Source organism: Sarcophilus harrisii, chromosome 1 (assembly GCF_902635505.1).
Source record: "Sarcophilus harrisii chromosome 1, mSarHar1.11, whole genome shotgun sequence".
In the NCBI taxonomy this organism is placed as follows: Eukaryota; Metazoa; Chordata; class Mammalia; order Dasyuromorphia; family Dasyuridae; genus Sarcophilus; species Sarcophilus harrisii.
In genome coordinates this window covers 561681187-561701409 of record NC_045426.1, presented here as the reverse complement: position 1 = coordinate 561701409, position 20223 = coordinate 561681187, and the positions used below count along the sequence as shown (strand labels likewise).

Here is a 20223-nt window from a genome sequence, read left to right as displayed (position 1 = left end):
ATATCAATAAATAACTAATTTAAGGTTAGTTAAAATGCTTGTACCAAATTTTTGTGAGGTTTGTAATGAGATCATCTGGAGCATCCAGCTAACCTTTATATCAAAGTTTTTCACGGGCTTTTAAGGGGACCAGAGATACTTTTATGAGGGATCGCAAATTTGTATAGGGAAGAATGCATCTTAATTTTCATTAACTTCCAAATGAACCTTAGTTTTTCCTGTTGTTATTTTAAATCATTAATCTGAGAAGGGGGTTCATATTCCTCATTAGATGACCAAAGAAAGTACACAACACAAAAGTTTAGAACATTTGGACAAAAACTCACCCGCCGAATGTTCTAATAAAAATGACATCTTTTTTTTTCCTTTTGCATATTAAGAGGATTTTGCTTTTGTTAAAGCTACACTTTCAAAAAATTATTACCCACTAAGTTGAAAACCACCTAGTTTGTTGAACAAACAAACAAACAAAAAAACCCCTGGTCGTACCAGTCTCTCCGTCTTTATCTTGCACTACTTTTCTGTGGAGTGACACAGTATTGCTTTTCGTGAAGTAAAAAAATCCAGCGCGGACAAGGCGGTCACGATTGATGTTTCCAAGAGGAAATGAGATCCGTTTCCGTGAAATATTCCCCGGTCTGGTCAACTTTGGGCGGGGAGTCAGTCGCTGTCCCTGCGTATGAGATTCGGGCGGGCTGAGCGCGCGCCGAATCCCGGGGCACATCCCTCCCGGGGCACATCCCTCCCGGGGCACATCCCTCCCGGGGCACATCCCTCCCGGGGCACATCCCTCCCGGGGCACATCCCTCCCGGGGCACATCCCTGCTGGTGCCCGTCCGCATCGCAGCGGCCCCGCACGCTGTCGGCGCTCCCGGGTCTGGAAAGCGCCCTGCGGGCGTGCCGGCCTTGCCCCCCACCCCCCCCCCCCCCCCCCTCCCCCCGTCAGCCACAGAACCGCTGGACCCTTGGAGAAGGCCGGCGAGCGCGCAGAGACGAGCGCGCCCCGAGTCGGCCTCCGCTGGGCGGGCCCCGCAGCTCCTTCCTCTTTCTCTGGAAGCTTGATCCCCCTCCTTCACCACTCTTGCAATCCCGGAATTTATATGGGCGGGACTCGGGGGTCACCCCCAATCACTTCCTTCTCGCTCTGGGCTGCAGAAAGCTCTGTCTTGACGCGAAAAAGAAACTAACTTTCCCCCAGTTGCGACTGCGCGGTTCCAGCCTGCTTTATTATTTCATTAATGGCGAATTTCTCCGCAAAATCGCGTACTGCTGCTGCCTTTGTGGGTTGGACTTCTCAGAGGCCTTTGGTCCGCAGACGAGAAGACTGACGCCACGACCCTCGAGGTGAGTTCTGGTCCTGCCCGGACGGCCGTCTGCCCCTTTCCTGGAAGCCGGGGAAGCAGGACTCCGTGGGCCAGGGGCTGGGTCCTCTGGGCGGTTCGCGGGCTGCTCTAGCGCTTTGTCCTGCGCTCCGGCCGGCCGTGAACTTGACCTTGCCTGAGAAACAATCTGAGAACAATCTGGCAGTTCTCTTGTCTGTACTTTACACACACACACCGGAACGACGCGCAGTTCTGTCTGTCTCAGTCTCTGTGCCGGTGTCTGCCTGTCTCCGTTTCTTCCTCTACAGTATACAGGAGAATAGTGCTAAAATACAGGCGTGTAGAAGAAGGGAGCTGCATTGACTGAGCGAGCTGTCCACACCGGGGTATCCAAAACCTGAAGCCCACTGTGGGCGACCCTTGTCCCAAGATACTTCCCATTGAATGGGGAATCTGGAGAGGAGAAATTTGTGTGGGTGGGAAGGAGAGAATCTTTGTGCTGCTTGTCTTCTGGGGAAGGCTGGGGTGGAGTAAGGAGGGGAAAGAAAGTCGGTGGATAGAAGGTGTGGTCCAAGTAGTTCTAAATGTTCGGGCAAAAATCAAACCTGTTGTGATATAACCGACTTTTTCTTCTCCTCTCACGTGTAGATATGTTTTACTTTTGGGAAATAGGTTATTGCTTTTTTATCTCTCTGTATCTATTTTGCAGTGCTTAGGGATGAGAGATAAATGATTGTTTAAAGATATGTTGGTTGTTTTAATACATTGTGGCATTAGCAATAGAATTTCTACCTAGATTTTCACTTAGAATGTTTTATTCAACAAAGTTATGGCGAGTTGTTATGAATCAAATTAGAATCTTTGGCCCTATTGGAGGTACATTGGTTTATAGACCACTGTTCTTTCCCACTGAATATTATTCTCTGTTTATCAGTTGGAAAAACTAGGGCACAGAGCTATCAAATCTATTTCTGAATAGCTGGGGTGACCATGGGCAAGTCACTGTAACTCTTTCTCGTTAAGTTTCCTCATCTGCAAAATGGAGATACTCAGAGAAATGGGATTCCATCAGGGAAAGTGCTTGGTAAACTGTTAAGTGCCATATGAATGGGAGCTATTATTTATTTATTATTTGTTTCCCTAGCCTGGCTTGAATAAACAGTTGGCCTTGAAACCAAAGAAAAACCTAAATCCAAGTCCCTCCTCTGACACATACTATCTATATGACTTTGTACAATTCATTCCAAGATTCTCAGTTGGGAAGAGTGCTGACCAACTTTGATAAATGCTGTTTCCTCACCCTGAAGCTCCTATACCAATAATAGGTCTGATCCTTATCCTCTTCTCTGTGTCCATATTGAGATGCAGGGATCAATGAAGCAATCAATAATAAAAAAAAAATCCAGACAGAGTCACAAAGGATGAGAACAACAGAACAACAGATTAATTAACAGGATCACAAAATCCAAACTGGAAGATAACTTGGATGTCAGCTAGCCTCTAAATGTAGTATCTTCTATAAATCTCTTTATCTCCCTGGGTTTCAGTTTTAGCATGTGTAAAATAAAGACTGGATTCCCATAGAGTGCTTTCAGTATCTAAATTTGGGGTCCTAGATTTTTGTCCTTGATCCTTTTAGAGTCCCCATATTAAGAATCCTTTCTTATAACATTCCTAATTAGTTGTCTCTTGTAATGACTTACTGTACCCTGTCAAGGCAAGTCATTCCACTTTGGGATAACGCTAATGTTTAGAAATTTTTTTTTTCTTTCTTACTTCCAGCCTAATTCTCTCTCTAGACTTTTGTATACATTGTTCTTAGTTTTGATTTCTGGTATCCAACATCCAATCTCTTTTCTCTCTGACTCCCTTTCAAATACTTGAGAATGACTACACCTACTCCTATTAAGTTTTCTCTATCCCAAACTAAACATCTCCAGCTTCTTTAATAAATATTCTTATATCATTATCTCTTCTTAGCCATTTAGTTGCCCTCCTTTTTCTAGCTTGAATCCCTTTTAAAATATATTATCTACAATACAACTTATTATTCTATGATTAAAAACATAGTATACTTCTCTTTCTCAAAGCTTTGTATTTCCTGAAATGTTCATCTCCCTGTAAAGTTTTCTATGATTATTTAAACCCAAATTTACCTATATGAAAATGCAGAGTATGGAGGAATATAATTTATCTTAGGCCCACTGAAATCTTCTCTACGAATGAATACCCCTGAGTATTATGAATATAGCCTGTACGGAAATATAATTGAATTTGGATGTATTTACTTTTAATATTCCCCAGTTAATGGAAAAAATGAAAGCAAGATGGTAAAATTAAATGGAAGTGTTTTGATAAAGTTCTAGGTACTACAAAGTGATATCTTTGCCACATGGTTCTAAACATTAAATAATAATGTATTAGCTAAAGTTGCATCAAAGGAATAAAGTGTTTGCCAACCTCTCCCAAATCTTAATGTAAAACAGTTATTTGTCAAGCACGGATCAAAAAGTAGAATTAGGAGCCTGACAAAAAGAGAGGCCCTTGAAGAATACAGGATAAGAATTTTTCTTAGAATGATAGCCTGGAGAAAAACCTGTTTTCAAAGTTTTTGCTTTGTCTTAGAATTTAAATAAGAATCTTGGACACATACTGATAAAAACTTTGTTCCAAGTTTGCACCATATTGACACTGACTAGATCTTCCAGGCAAGGGCTTGTTGACAACTTTAGTTATAATTTTCTTGGTGTATTGAGAATGAGGAAGTATTGCCCAAGGGTAAGAGTAAAATTGAAAGTATAAAGAAATGAGGAATTCTAAAAGATTGGATATACAAAGATTTTCACTGATTTTTCTATCCTGAATGATCTGTGGTTTTTTCCTTCCTGCTCCTCTTCTTCTTAACTTCTTTCCTTCCTTTCTATTTCTATCTCTCTCTCTCTTTCTCTTGATTTCATTCTCCATAATAAAACAATATCATTTTTGATATGGAGAGATGACATTACTGACCTCCCATGAATAAAGCATGCATTTTTTATTTATTTTCATTTTTGTTTTTAAATAGATTTTATTGCTATTTTATTTTTATTTTTATAGTGCTTGTTTCCTTCTGTGTTTCTTTTATCCCTTTTTAGAAAGCTATCCATTGTGAGAAATAATTTTTAAAAAATGAACACTTTTTTTTTTTCCGCAAAATCAATCTATACTTTTGGGGAATAAAATCTGGCATTGAATGCAGTGTTCTATAATCATGAACCTCGCCCTCTTCAAAGAAGTGGGGCAGGGAATAGATATTTTCTCATATATTTTTCACTGTGGTACCACACTTGGTCTTTTTATAATTTCACATAATTCCACTTTGATTGTTTTGTGACCTTTGTTTTTTCATTTCATTCTTGCAATCTTTGTGTATACTATTTTCCTAGTTCTGTAAAACATGTTTTAATCATCTTTCGGGCAAAAGTGGTGAAGAACATTTACAGAAGTGGATACCCTTTTCTGTGGGCAGCTTAGCTTCCCTTTGTAACAAATGGCAAGAATTTACAAAATATTTTGCTAGGATAATCTCTGACTACCTGATAGCAAGAATCTAACATACCATTTCAGGACAGAAACTATTTTAACTCATCATTATATCTTCCATAGTGTTTGAGATTATGAAAAGTTGAAAACTGAAAGGAAAGGGAAAAAAAAAGTCCTGGTTCTCAGTAAACATTTGGAGAATGAATATACAAATCCATATCTGCTACTAACTGAGCTAATTAACACCCCCCCCTCCCCAAACCACTACTTCGAAATTGGCGAGCAGCTATTTGCATACTATTTATCCCATATGAACATTTTTAAAAGTCACAGTAGTACATGAGATACAATATTTTTGGTAGAATACTGTGTTTAAATGAGTGGTGAATTAAAATATTAAGCTATCGAACCACTGCCATTTAGATCTTAATCTTTTCTACAGGCCCATACACAACTGTCAATTTCCTGTACATATAATAGAAGTGATGTTATGTTGGCGTTCAGTCCCGAAGGAGTGGTTCTGAATTCATTTCAGTGGCATTCAGAGCTTGGTCTGACATTCCCAGTCTGTTTTAGGATGATCTAGGTTTCAGGTGCAAGTGCTTCTCAGTGATCGTATCACCTGAATTTCTACTTCTTTCCATTGGCAATTAAAAATATATGTGTGTGTATACATATATATATATATATATATTATTGTTATTTCATTGCCAAGGGAGGCCACCTTGGAATAGTGGACAGAGAGCTGGTCTTGGAGTCAAAAAGACTCCAAGGAAGATTAGGAAGATCCAGATCCAAGCCCAACCTCTAACATTCATATACATACTGTCTGTGTGACTTCTCAGTGCTCTAGACAATTCTCAGACATTATAAACTGGAGAGAAGGATGCTTACTTATACTGATAGAGGAAGACTCCCTCATCTTGGAGCTCCCTAGTCCAATGAAAGCAGAGGTCCTGTCTTTATTTTTTTATTTTTTTTTTTTTTTGAGGATAGTGATTTTGATAGTAGATATCAAAATCTGCCTTCCTCTATCCCTTAGATTCTCAAGGATAGAAGAAAAGCCCCATATGTATATGTCATATGATTTACACACCTCAGAGTATATTTAGTCTATTTTGGGGCATGGCAGCTTCTGACCCCAAGGAGCATTATATTTATAGAGGCGGGAATCTTTGCAAAAGTAGTAAGTAGGGTTTAAGGCTTTTGAAGTTGACAATTCATTTCGTACTAACAAGAGAACAGTTGCTTCTAGAGAGATATGCTACTGAACTTTGGAGTTTGGAGTTAGGAGTTATTACATAAAAGAAAGCAATCTAATCTAATTTCTAACTAGGTTGAGAACAGTAATTCTTTTAATAATATCATTCCTGGAAGGGACATATTTATTACTCCATTTACAATCCCTGTAATTTCCCAGACTAAAACACCCTTGCCAGCCATCCTTCCTCTGAAAGTGTTGTCTTCTATTAAAATATAAACTCATAGGGCAGGGACTATCTTCTTTGTTTGTATTTCAAACAGGTATTGACATTTAACAAATTTTTGTTTTTCCTTCCTTTCTTCCTTCCTTATCTTCCTCCTCTTTCCTTCCTTCCTTCATTTTATTCATTTATTTCTGCTTGTGAGGAAGAAAATAATTTTTCAATTTTCAGCTTTCTGTAACTCTAAGATTATATGCATAAATGTAACATTTTACTAATTTTATTTCATTTGATACGCATGATCTCTTACAACAACCATGGAAGACAGATAATACAAATATTGTCAGCCTCATTTTCGTGATGAAGAAATAGGTGTGGTTGATATGTGTTTAGGTGAGTGGCCCAAAGTCAGTTAGCTAATAAGTGGCAGAAGTCACAGAAGAACCCTGACCATTTCACACTAATGTTCTTTGCTCTTTGCTGAACCTCAGTAATTTACCTCAGTAATATACCTCACTAATTTAAATCATAGACTTAGCGTAACAGGGGGTCCTTGTTTAGTAATCTGGGCGCAAATTCACCATTTCTCAAAATTCTGTGAAACAATTCCAAGTCCTGTAAAGCAACAGTCAATACAAAGCAGAAGTTGAAATTAGGGAGCTGGATTTAGTTTCTGCTTACTAAATTCTTTTTTATTTTAAATTATTAATATGCAGTATTTTTGTGGTATGTCTTTCCTTTAAAAAACTAGAAACTCATCTACAGTAATATGAAAAAATAATTTAAATGACTCTTGATTAGAAAAATTAACATAACTCTAAGATACTACCCCACATCTATCAGATTGTGTAATATGACAAAAGGAAAATGATAAATGTTGGAGCAGGGTATGAAAAAAATGTTGGAGGAGGGACACTAATGCACTTTTAGTGATATTGTGAACTGATCCAACCATTCTGTAACTATGCCCAACATATTATTGCTGTCGTTCAGTAGTGCTTGACTCTTCCCGCCTCTTAGACAATACTGTCCATGGAATGTTCTTGGTATAGATATTAGTGGTTTGCCATTTCCTTCTCCTTGAAAAGTCAAGTGACTTTTCCAGAATCACACAGGTAGTAAGGGTCTGAAGCTGGATTTGAACTCAGATCCTCCTGACTCCAGGACAAGCACCTTGTCCACTGAAATATTTAACTGCTCCCAAATGGTTATACAACTCTGCATATTCTTTGACTTAGCATATTACTAGTAGGTTTGTGTCCCAAAGAGATTTTTTAAAAAGGGAAAGGATCTATATGTACAAAAATTTTTGTATTAGCTCTTTTTGTGGGACTTAAGAATTGGAAATTGATGGGATACTCATCAATTTGGGGAATGACTGAAGAAAAAGAACATTAAGAAATAGTGAGCAGGATATTCTTGGAAACTTGGAAAAACCAGGAAAGACTGGTGCAAAGTGAAGCAAGCAGAACCAGAACAGTATACACAATAACAACAATATTGTACTATGATCAACCGTGAATGACTTTGCTATTTGTTCTACACAATACAATAATCCAAGACAATTCCAAAGGACTTAATGTGAAAAATGCTAACTGTCCCCAGAGAAAGAACTGATGGAGTCTGAATATAGATTGAAGCATATATCTTTTTTTATTTTTCTTAATTTTTTTAGTCGATGTTTTCTTTTGAAGCAAAACTAAAATGAAAGTGTGTTTTGCATGACTGCATATGTATAATCTGTATCAATTAATAGAGAAAGGGAGGGAGATAATTTGAAACTTAAAATTTTAAAAATGAATGTTAAAAATTGTTTTTATGTGTAAATGGGAAAAAAATTTTATATAAATTAGATTTTAAGCGATTTTGGGTTTTTTTAAAAAACCTCAAAGCTCTATACTAAAGACTTTTATAGTAGAGGAGAAAAGTATTTCAAAAGGAATATTTTAGGCAATGAGGTGGAGCAGCAGATAGAGCAACCAGCTCTGGAGGTCGAAGGACCTGAATTCAAATGTGGCCTCAGACTACCTCTGTAACTCTGGACAAGTGTCTTAACTCTCATTGCCTCTCAAAAACAAACAAACAAACAAACAAACAAAACAAATAATCCCACAAATAAAGCAAAAAAAGAAATATTTCAAGTATGCTAATCTTGCAGAGAAGGAAATAATAAAATAGGGAATGAGATAAGCAGAGAGATCACTTTCATGTAAAGGCAAATATCCTGACAATTCTGTTGTTTTCTAAAATGTGTTGCTGTGAGAAAAGCACAGAGAACTGTGGGAACTGAGTGCAGATCACTATGTAGCATTTTCACTTTTTTTTGTTGGTGTTTGCTTGAATTTTATTTTCTTTCTCATTTTTTACTTTTTTATCTGATTTTTCTTGTGCAACAAGATAATTGTATAAATATGTATGCCTATATTAGATTTACATGTATTTTTACCATGTTTAACATTAAAAAAAAGAAATGATAAAGAAATTTTTTTTAATTAAGAAAAAAAAAGTAAAGTCAGAAAACAATTGCTAATAGTGCAGACAGAAGAAAGTTTGGCACAGTGCTTGGCACAGAGAAAGCTCAGCAGAACTGAATTGAATTAAGAAGTGTTCATGTGTGAGCCCATAAGTTAAAAGTGTCCAACATAGGACCACATATGGCACAATACTCAGTGGTGAACCAGATGTAATTGAAAAATACTTAATAAAATAAATTAAAATGCAACAAAACAGATAATATTACATTGTAAAACTACATCAGCATTCAGCCCAGAAAGATCCTTATGTATGAATTATTTGAGTTGATCACAATTGACATTTTTAAACTCTCTCATTAAAACCTGTCTACCAACCTGTCTAAAACCAAAGCTTTCCTTTGTCTATCAGTGATGCTATCCTTACAAAAAATTAAAACCTCGAAGGATGAATCATACATTTATTTAACTCTTTTTATCTTTCAATCTACGTGTTTTATGTCACATCCATCTCATTTTCCCAATGCTATAAATATAGACAAGACATGGAATACCATATTATGCTATGTTAGTAGCCTCCTTAAATTGTCAGCTTACTTCTAGGAACAATCCCCTGTAAATCATCTTGAACGCTAAATCTCCTCAGTTGTATTTCTGAGAATAGCCAAAATGTTCACAGTTTATCATAGTACAATATTGATGTTACAGTTACACTGTTCTGATTCTGTTTACTTCACTTTGTATCAGTTCAAGTAAGTCTTTCCAGGTTTTACTAAAAGCATCCTACTTGTAATTTATTTTTTTTTGTTGTGTAAAATTTTTTTAACATTTGTTTTTTTACATTTTGAGTTCCAAATTCTTTCTTCCTCCTTCCCCCTCACTAAGAAAGCCTTTTACATCTACTGTCAATTTTTTTAAACAGCAGTGAGAGATAACTGAAATATTTATTTAAAAATATGCATCTGAAAAAGAAATTTAAATATATGAAAGTCTGATTGGACATGCATAACGTATATCAAAAGATTGCCTGCCATCTTGGGGAAGTTGGAGGAGAAGTAGAAAAATTTGGAACTCAAAATCTTTCAAAAAATGAATGCTGTTCCATACTGGATCTGTATCTCAAAGAAATCATACAAAGGAAAAAAGGACCTACATATGCAAAAAGTTTGAACTGAATCTTAAAGGAAGTCTAAGAGATAAATATGGGGCAAATTTCTTGGACACGGAGGTTAATTAGCTAATGTAAAGGCAAGAAAATGAAAGTTGGAAGTGTTGTGTGTGATGAACAGTAAGTAAGTAAGCTACACCCAGAGTGTAGAAGGACTGGAAAGGAAGGAGCCAATATTGGATATTGTATTTGATCCTGGAAGTAATAGGGAGACACAAAAGTTTGTTGAGTAGGAGGACAACATGTCAGACTTATACTTTAGGAATATTATTTTGACAACTGTGTGGAGAACAGATTGTAGAGGGGGTAGGTTTGAGACTTAGGCAAGAGATAAGGGCCTATACACAAGTTTTGACTATGTAAATGGAGAGAAAAAGACATATATAAGAGACAGAAATGTTTGTAGCAGCCCTTTTTATGGTAGAAATTGAGTGGATGCTCATCAGTGAGGGAATGGCTGAGTAAGTGATGGTGTATATATGTTATCGGGTATAAATGACATTAAAGAAGAGAGATCACCATTTGCTTTGCCTCTGAACCCTAAGATGGGACCTTTCCCCCCTACTTGCAGTTGAAATCTTCCATGTAGATTCTCTTTCTCCCCCATTACAATGTGAGCTCTTTGACTGAGGCTGTCTCACCTTTCAGTTTGTATCTCTGGGGCTTAGTACAGTAAATTTGAACTAAGTAAGTGTTTAATAAATGCTTCATCCATCCATCCATCCATTCATTCATTCACGATCTTCCCTTACCCAAAACATCAGAGATATTGGCCAATGTATCTCAAACAGAATTTATTTCCTCCCAAACTCCCTCTTTTCCCTTATTGATGAGGGCACCTCCATCCTCCCAGTTAGCTATGCTCACTGCATGGTGACATCCTTGATCTTCATTCTCACTCATTCCAAATATCCATTTTGTTTTCACATCAGCTCATGGTAAGCTGGAGCTGCTGGTACAGGGGCTGTGTACTAGGTGGAGGGTTTTAGACAGAAAGATGAGGCCATCCCACTCTTGGCCTGACAGTGAGAGGGCTGAAGGGCTAAAAAGAGTTCTCCTTCCCTTCCACAATAGCCATTATGGCTGGAGCTGGGGTGGGATTGAAATAAGGAGGGGCCTTTTGTCATTGGCTGGCCCAACGTGGATGGGACCAAAGAAGGATGAAGGTTTCTGCCCCTGGGGGGTACAGAAGGGGCTGAAGGAAGGTCATCAGACCCTGAGATGGTACTGATAGGGCCTTGAGACTGAAGGGACCATGAGTCGTCCTGCAGCTCTATGAGGCAGAACAGAGATGAAAGGAGGATGCTGGCCAGATATAAATAGATGGGGCTGGGGGAGAGAAGAAAATCATTAGCCCCCAGCCAGCTTAGGTGGAGCAGAGGTGGAGTAGAATTTTCAGACTCTGGCCAAATTAACTAACTCCAGGAAGAGTTAAGGGAGAAGGAAAATCCTTCCTCCTCTGACTTAGCTTGGAGGTGGCCAAGGAATAGGCTAAGATGGTGGTGAGTTCTTTAGCCCCTGAGGTGGGGCTGAGATGGAGCAGGGGCCCAAGGAAGAAAAGACCTTCCCCTGTGATGTGCTGAAGGGGTAGAGTCCTTCCATCCCTGGCCTGTAGAGGTGGAGGTGGGAGGTTGGGAGGCATCCCCACCTGGAGGAAGATCAATTAGCAAGGGGAGACAGAAATAGGCTAGGGAGGAAGCCTTCTGTTCCTAACTTAGCTCAGACAGGGCTGAGAGGGTTAGAATGAAGCCTCGGGAACCTAGCCAAGTTACTGAGAAGAAGTACAAAGGAGGAGCCTTCTTCCCCAGAGATGGGGATGGGGAGGAGGAAAAGGGAGCAAAAGATGAGAGACTTTCAGGCTTAGGTGAGTACAGACGGGTTTTAGAAGTTATGGAAGTTACAGGACTTTGGTTCCTAGCTAGGTACTATTCTGGGTAGGGCTGTGGAATGGGGAATGCCGAATTATTCTGTCCCTGGTTTTCCTAACTCAAATCTGGCAGTAAGCTGGAGAGACGGGGAAGGGATGCAGAAAAGGTGGAGTAGCAGGCACTTTGACGTGGGAACCAGGATGATTTAAGATAGCCTGGGGAATTCCTGATTCCCTGGGATCAATTTATCTCCATAGGTTTAGGCTACTAGGATAGGGACCAGATTCCTGGGCTTAAACAGAGTAGTTCTTGCTTTTTAAAGGGTAAAGCTCTAAGCAGATAGTGTGTAGAGTTGGTGGGAGAAGATTTTAATAGCTCTGATCATCTCAGCCCCTCCCCCCCATCAGCAAGGATGGTCATCTAGAAGTGGACATAACTCTCACGCAATCATAGCATAGTGTGGATAGTTTTTAGGATTCTAGGGCTACAAGTTAATAGTAGTAATAAGGTTAGTGAGACTTTTCAGTCAATAGATAAGACATCAGCTTTTCTCTTTCTCCAACTAACCTTTGAAAACATTTCTGACCTCTTCCTCTATTTTTGTTTGTTGGGTTTTTTCTTTCTCTCTTTTTTTGTGGTTAGGAAGAGATTTGAATAGCATTTACAAATCTTTGAGGGAATTCTTTGCTTTTTATTGCTCAGCTCTCTACTAAATTTCTTTTTTCTGATTACTATCTAGAAAGACAAGAGAGGGAAAGGACCTCAATGAAGATATATAACAGCCATATCCTTGTGAAGAAGTGATCTATGAGACACTAATTCAATTTGGTCCAACAAGCATTTATTAAGCTCCCACTATTTGCCAGGCACTGTTGCAAGTGCTAGAAATAAAATAAAAAAAAAACAATAAAAGAAATAGTTCCTATCTTCAAAGAAAGAACTTAACATTCATTAACACATGACCCTGATGATTATTTAATGAATCTGGATTCTGAAAGATTTCAAATTAACATGACTTTCAGAGTAAATTAAGCAAAAGCACAAAGAAATGAGCAGAAACAAGAAAGTATCGTATACAGTAACAGCAGTTTTTTTTAATAAGTTTGAATGACTAAGTCATTTGGCTATTATAAATACTCAAATTAACTACAAAGGATATATGAAAGAAGACACTATCTGCATCCAGCGAAAACACTGATAAATAGAAGTATGTATAAAATAATTCTTTTATACACACACACACACACACACACACACACACACATTTGTGTCTCATGGTGGGGGTAAGAGGAAGAAATAAAAGAAATTTACATTTTATACAAATTTACATGATTTTTAATTATTCTACAATATTACTTTATATTTAACTTTACATGATATAACTGTCAATTAAAAGGAATGGCAGTTATACATAATATATTTGCAGTTTTATGTACAATCATTTATTCTACTATGTTATAGAAATGCTTAATTTATGAAATAAAATAAAATTTTGAAAGTAGAATTAATAAAAAAAAATTTTAAGCATACAGAAATAATTCACATACCATTTTTGTATTCTTGTTCATAGGTCTTGACATACAAAAAGAAAACTTTGTCTTATCTGGTCTCTACAATTAAAAGTTTAGAATGTAAGTAACATTAGATAATTTACCAATATTCTTGGGATAGAGTTTGAGTATTGTGTTCAAATCTGGGAGGGTGGCCTCATATTCATAAAGTGGAAAGTGTCTAGAGAAGGGCAGCCAGGATGGTAAAGGACATTGAGATCATGGGTTTGAGCATTTCTTTTTTTCCCTAAATATTTCTCTTTTCCCAATTACAGTTGTTTTTAAATCTTTGTGTTCCAGATTCTCTCCCTTTCTCTCTACCCATACTAAGAAGGCACATGTAAAGTTATGCAAAATATTTCCATGAAAGTCATGTTGTGAAAGAAAACATAGATCTCCCCCCTTCAAAAATACAAGCAAAATAAAGTACAAAAAGAAAAAAAGAATATAATATGCTTCAATCTGTATAAGACACAATCAGTTCTTTCTCTAGGTGTGGATAGCATTTTTCATAAGTCCTTCAGAGTAGTGTTAGATCATTGTATTGCTGAGAATAGCAGTTATTCACAGCCAAGCATCCAACATTACTATTACTTTGTACATAATACATTGCACTTTGCTTGAGTTCATGGAAGAATTTCTGAGAGCATCCTGCTCATTATTGTCCATAGAACAATAACATTCCATCATAATCACATACCACAATTTATTCAGCCATGCTCCAATTGATAGATTGATAACCTAACAATTATTGTTAGGTTAAAGGAGATATATAATTTTATAGCCTTTTGGTCATAGTTCACATGTTTTGATCATTTGTCAATTGGGGGGCTCTTATTATTTTTTAATAAATTTGACTTAGTTTCCCTATGCATTTGAAAAATGAGGTCTTCATCAGAGATAGAGTTCTTAGAAACTGGAGGAGCTAGCATGTAGAAAAGGACTCCCTCTTAGCTCCAGAAGGCAGAACCAGAATTCATGGATGGAAGTTGCAGAGAGAAAGATTTCAAAGTGATTTAAGGAAAAACTTCCTAACTTTTAAATCTACCTCAAAATAGATTGGGCTGCCTTGGAAAATAGTGAGTTTTTTCCTGAATGTAGGCAAAAATTAGAAGACTGCCCACTTGAGATATTGTATGGTAGGGGAGATTCTTATTAAAACATGGGTTAGACAAAGTGATCTCTGAGATGGGAAATGTGTACTTATTTAGCTCCTAGTGTGTGCCATCCCTTGTGTTAAGTGGATGATATTTGTAAAGCAGCCCAATCTGTTTTTACATATGGAGAATATGGAGAAAGTGCAAAGTATAAATATAAATGATTAAAAAAAAGAACACAAAAGAAAATCTCTGAAAGTTGTTAGAACTAGATTTGGGCTAGAGTGTGGTCTTAAATATGTGAATGGTTATTATAAAGATAGTTACCAATTTTTTTTTTAATCACCTGCACTGAGAACATAGGTAATTAATTGGCTTAAAACATAGAATGGAATATTTCAGTTGAATATAAGAAAGAATTTCCTTACCACAAGAATTGAGAAACTTCCTTCTTAAAATCATATTTTTCCAACGTGGTTTTTACTGTTTTTTCTAATAATCAGAAGGCTACACTCAGAGTCAAGGAACCCCTGGGTTGATAGCCAAGCTCAGGTTATTCAAATCCTGCCTTCCTTGGTGTAAATCACTTAATATATCTGAGCTTCAGTTTTTTTCACCTGTAAAATGGGAACACTGTCTTGTTGTGAGGAATAAATGAAATAGTATAGGTAAGTTTTTTTTTACAAACTTAAAAAATATGTCAACTATTCTTGTTATTATTTTCACCATCAGCAATGAAAATATGGATAACCTAAAATGTGGCAATGGGCCTAAAAGCACTTGTTCATCTATTTTTTCCTCTTTGTTTATTCTTACAAGAATCTCTCTGCAAAGAACAAACTCAGAATATTTTAGATTAAAATACTTGTTTCTGTTTCCTTAATATAGCTTGATAAGAAGCAAAGATGAGAAATAATAGCTAGCATTCATATAGCTCTTTAAGTAAGTAGGGCTTATCCAATGAATATCCTTTGATCATGGAATAAAACTTGATCACTCTAGGTCCAAACTTGTAAATTACTTGTAATATAACAATATCACCTTCAGGTTCCTTTTCACTTATGATTATTATCCCATTTGACTCCCTGTCTCTTCACAGATATGAGAGACCCAAATAAATCAGATCCCTTTTGGAATTCTCTTTGGAGTTTCTCATTCAGGAGGATATGACCTTTGCTTGAAACACTTGATGGACAGTTTCCTACCACTCATAAAAAAATAAGTTAGAAAAAAATCTTTAAAAGATGAAACTAGAGCCTCCCATGGTTCAAAACAGCACAGGTAGTGTGAATGTACACCTTTGAAAGTGCTTATTAAATATCACTGTTGTAAACATAATGGTTTTCTCTGCTTTCTTTGCAGGTTGGAGTTATGGTAGAGAAAGAACTGAATTTTCCAAAGGACTGTGCATCTAAAAGAGAAGCAGACATGTCTTTGAATGAGATGGAGATGAAAACTGATGATCTGTTAGAGAAGGAACAGATAGACAGTGGAGGATTTGGGATGGTATCCTTGTGTTTTCATAGAAATCATGGGCTTGTCATTCTGAAAAATGTATACACTGGACCCAAGCGCACTGAGTAAGTTGGCACAGTGAAAAAGTGTATTCATTAAATCAGGGTTTTAAAGAACAAAGATATAGTGTCATTTTGCTCATCTAATTTTAGGGTTTATTGAAAGATGTTTAAGCAATCTATATGTAGTTACTCATACAACAAGGATACAGGATGTATCCTGGTCCAGTTAGATTCCCATATTTGTCTGGCCAGTGACAATAAAGTCACACACAGACCCAGGAAATTTTATCTGTCTATATCATTGGTTCTCAAAGTATGATCCAGAGAATCCTGGAGGTCTCTGATACCTTTCAGAGGATATACAAATTCAAAATTAGTTTTTTAAATTTCTAATATGGTAAATATCTATAAATATAATTTATATAACAAAAACTCTTTGGAGAGATCCTTAAAAATTTTTAATAACATAAATATTATGAGAATAAAAGTTTGAGAACCACTGGTTATTCTAGACAATCACTAGATGGCCCACAAAGATTAGTGGTTTTTTAATGAGGTTGGGGGAGAAGAGAGGAAATGGGATGAGGGGAATGAGACAGAGACAGACACAGAGGAAGAATTGAGAGAGAAAGACAACACACAGAAAAAAACGTGGGCAGGGAGAGGAAGACAGAGCCAGAGATGGTGGGGAAAGGACACAGGACAGTACAGGAAATAGCCATAGATAATAATGGAAGTAGCAAAGATGAAGATCCAATAAAGGAGAGTGAAAAGGAACTAAATAGGAGAAAAACAACATAGCAAAGTCACAAAACCCCAGAAAACAAAGTATTTAGGAGGTGAAGATGATCAACCTACTTTTCACAATTCTGCCAAAAGCCAGCCTTAAACTTGAGAATCAGTGAAGGTGCAAGAGGACTATCTTAAAATACCGCCCCCCCAAAAAAAGAGGAATAATACTTTCACTTGCATCCATTGGCAAGAGGTTTGGTGGTCTAACACAGGGATTTAGAATCATTTTTGTGTCACTGACCCCTTTGGCAGCCTAGAAGTCTGATGGCCTCTTTTTGAAGTATTTTTTTTTTATTGTAATTGAAAGAAATACTCAATTTTTGTTCGAAGTTATTAAAAATAAAGATATAATTTTTCCCCATCCAAGTTCATGAACTTCTTGAAATCTGTTCATAGATTCCTAATGATCCATAAACCCCAGAGTAGGAATCTGTGGTCTAACAGAGAAGAGTTGTATATGTGATGGGAGTTTAATAAAATTTTATTCTAGCACTTGATATAGTTTTCCAAATAAGTTAATACATGACTTCTTTTTCATATTCCTCATCTCATTCATTGGAGCCACAGGAGAAGAATTGTTTAATCCAAGGAATAACATTGAAAGTAGGTTTTCTTCTATCACCTTTTATGTAATTATTATAGAAGGTGTTTTCTTTTTTTTTTTTTTTTTTTTTTTTTATTTAATAGCCTTTAATTTACAGGATATATATACATGGGTAACTTTACAGCATTAACAATTGCCAAACCTCTTGTTCCAATTTTTCACCTCTTACCCCACCCCACCCCTCCCTAAATGGCAGGATGACCAGTAGATGTCAAATATATTAAAATATAACTTAGATACACAATAAGTATACATGACCACAACATTATTTTGCTGTACAAAAAGAATCAGACTCTGAATTATTGTACAATTAGCTTGTGAAGGAAGTCAAAGATGCAGGTGTGCATAAATATAGGGACTGGGAATTCAATGTAGTGGTTTTTAGTCCTCTCCCAGAGTTCTTTTTCTGGGTATAGCTAGTTCAGTTCATTACTGCTCCATTAGAAATGATTTGGTTGATCTCGATTGCTGAGGATGGCCTGATCCATCAGGACTGGTCATCATCTAGTATTGTTGTTGAAGTATATAATGATCTCCTGGTCCTGCTCATTTCACTTAGCATCAGTTAGTTAAGTCTCTCCAGGCCTTTCTGAAATCATCCTGTTGGTCATTTCTTACAGAACAGTAATATTCCATAATTTTCATATACCACAATTTATTCAGCCATTCTCCAACTGATGGGCATCCACTCAGTTTCCAGTTTCTAGCCACTACAAAAGGGCTGCCACAAACATTCGTGCACATACAGGTCCCTTTCCTTCTTTATAATCTCTTTGGGATATAATCCCAGTAGTAACACTGCTGGATCAAAGGGTATGCACAGTTTGATAACTTTTTGAGCATAGTTCCAAACTACTCTCCAAAATGGTTGGATTCGTTCACAACTCCACCAACAATGAATCAATGTCCCAGTTTTCCCACATCCCCTGAAGGTGTTTTCTCTGGCACTTTATCTAGATCAGCGCTTCTTAAAGTTTTTCTACTCATGACCCCTTTTTGTTTGAGAAATTTTTGCATGACCCTGGGTATATAGGTATATAAATCAAATATTTACTGGTAATAAATCACAATTTTGTGACCCTCCCCCCACATTCAGTTATGAGACCCCATAAGGGATCACAACCCACAGTTTAAGAAGCTGGGATGTAGAACAATATTGAGTTCCTGTTAATGATAGAGTTGTTACTCTGGGATACTAAAGCAGCACTTAACTTTCATTGGCATGTTTCCCCTCCAACAGGTATAATGCTGCCCTACTTAAAGAAGGGGAGATCATGCATAGGCTGAAACATAATCGGGTAGTGAAGTTCCTAGGCTTTATTTTGGAAGATGGGAATTATTCTCTTGTAATGGAATATATGGAAAAGGGAAATCTAATGAAGGTGCTGAAGACAGTAAGTAAAGAGCTTCTTGTACACATATTTTTGTAGATATTGTGGTTGAGCTTTTGTAATGATTTTCCATTATGATTATTTTGGTAGCTTTTTTTGCATGTAAATTGACCTAGAAATTTCTTAAGTTTGGGGTTTTTTTCCCTTAACAATAAAGTTTCCCCTATAGTGTTTCAGAACTACAATTACCTTTTAAAAGTACAAATATTTTTGATTCACTTATGAAAAACCTTCTTGAAACCTTTTCTGACAATCCCAGCTCACAGTGAGTGATTTTTCTCTCTTCAAAACTTCTATATCTGGGGCAACTAGTTGGTGCAGTGGATAGAGCACCAGCCCTGAAGTCAGGAGAACCTGAGTTCAAATGTGACACTTAACATTTCTAGCTGTGTAACATTGGGCAAGTCACTTACCCCCAATTGCCTCAGCAAAAAAAAAAAACCCAGCTCCCATATCATATATTACCCATGTTGTTCATTTGTTACTAAATTGTGTTGTTTGTTACTTTTTAATAGGCATACACCTATCTGTCTAATTAAACTGTGAGCTCCTTGAGGGTAGACACGGTGCCTCACTATCTAGTACAGAGTCCTATATAAGATAAGATCTCAGAAAATATTTATTATGTTATTAATCATATAAATCAATACTCTGATTCTTTCAACCATGTTTTCTTGGTGTGGGTTTTCTCTCCATCAATAGAATAAATAAACGCACTTCAATGTCTTATGGAATACCATAGCCAAAAATTTCATCACCTGTTAGCTAACCTTAAGATGATAAGTTGTAGATGAACAGGGTAAAATACATAATAGCATGACAGATGTATCATAAACTAAAAAAGGACCGTTTATTTTACACTAAGTATATGGCCTTACTTGTTCTTGGCAAGCTAATTGGATAGGATCCGTGTCAGAAAATATTACCCCTATTATCCCTCTCTGGTTTATATTTTTAAAATAAATTTTTATGATTTTTGTTTATCTTAGATCCCTAACTTAGGCATTTCTTAAAGTTGAATGAGAATATTACATCTAATTCTCTGAAAATTGGTTTTCAGTATATGGTATGGGAAGTGTAACCATGAAGAAACTAGATTGGTTTTTCATAAATGTTTCGGTTCAACCAATGTTTGGAAAATTTTTGTTGTGTATATTAGTATATTATCTCAGGCACTGAAGGAATGACAGAGTTTAGCTGACATGATTCCAATCCCACAAGGAAGGGACATTCTAGCAAGGGGCTGTGACATATCCAGGTAACTGTAACATTCAGTAATGCCTGATATACACATTGAAGAGATGTGAAGAGGAAGATATTTAGGAATGACTTCATTGAGGAGAGGGCCTTTGAGTTGGATGTTAAAAGATAGATAAGAATTCATTTGATAACTGCATAAAGGAGAAGTGTTTATGAAATAGTATTAAGAAAGATAGAGTGAAAAGTCATGTGAGTTTGGGGGACAGGATATAGTCCAGTTGGGCTCCATAACAGTAT

General features: G+C 36.8%; 1 protein-coding gene across 4 annotated transcripts in view; it reads left to right on the top strand.

The window, feature by feature from the left end:
- The first annotated feature begins 1065 nt into the window (after positions 1-1065).
- RIPK1 (receptor interacting serine/threonine kinase 1) overlaps positions 1066-20223 on the top strand; it is a 42655-nt gene continuing 23497 nt past the window's right edge. Inside the window, exons 1-4 of one of the 4 annotated variants that reach the window (XM_012541681.3) lie at positions 1066-1344; positions 13346-13406; positions 15785-16002; positions 18576-18729. In XM_012541681.3, coding sequence (XP_012397135.2) covers positions 15794-16002; positions 18576-18729 — 363 coding nt within the window. In that variant the 5' untranslated portion in view covers positions 1066-1344; positions 13346-13406; positions 15785-15793. Of the gene's footprint in view, positions 1345-13345; positions 13407-15784; positions 16003-17292; positions 17335-18575; positions 18730-20223 lie in introns of those variants that run through there. The other 3 variants (XM_012541682.3, XM_012541684.3, XM_031946937.1) reach the window with 3 other exon arrangements.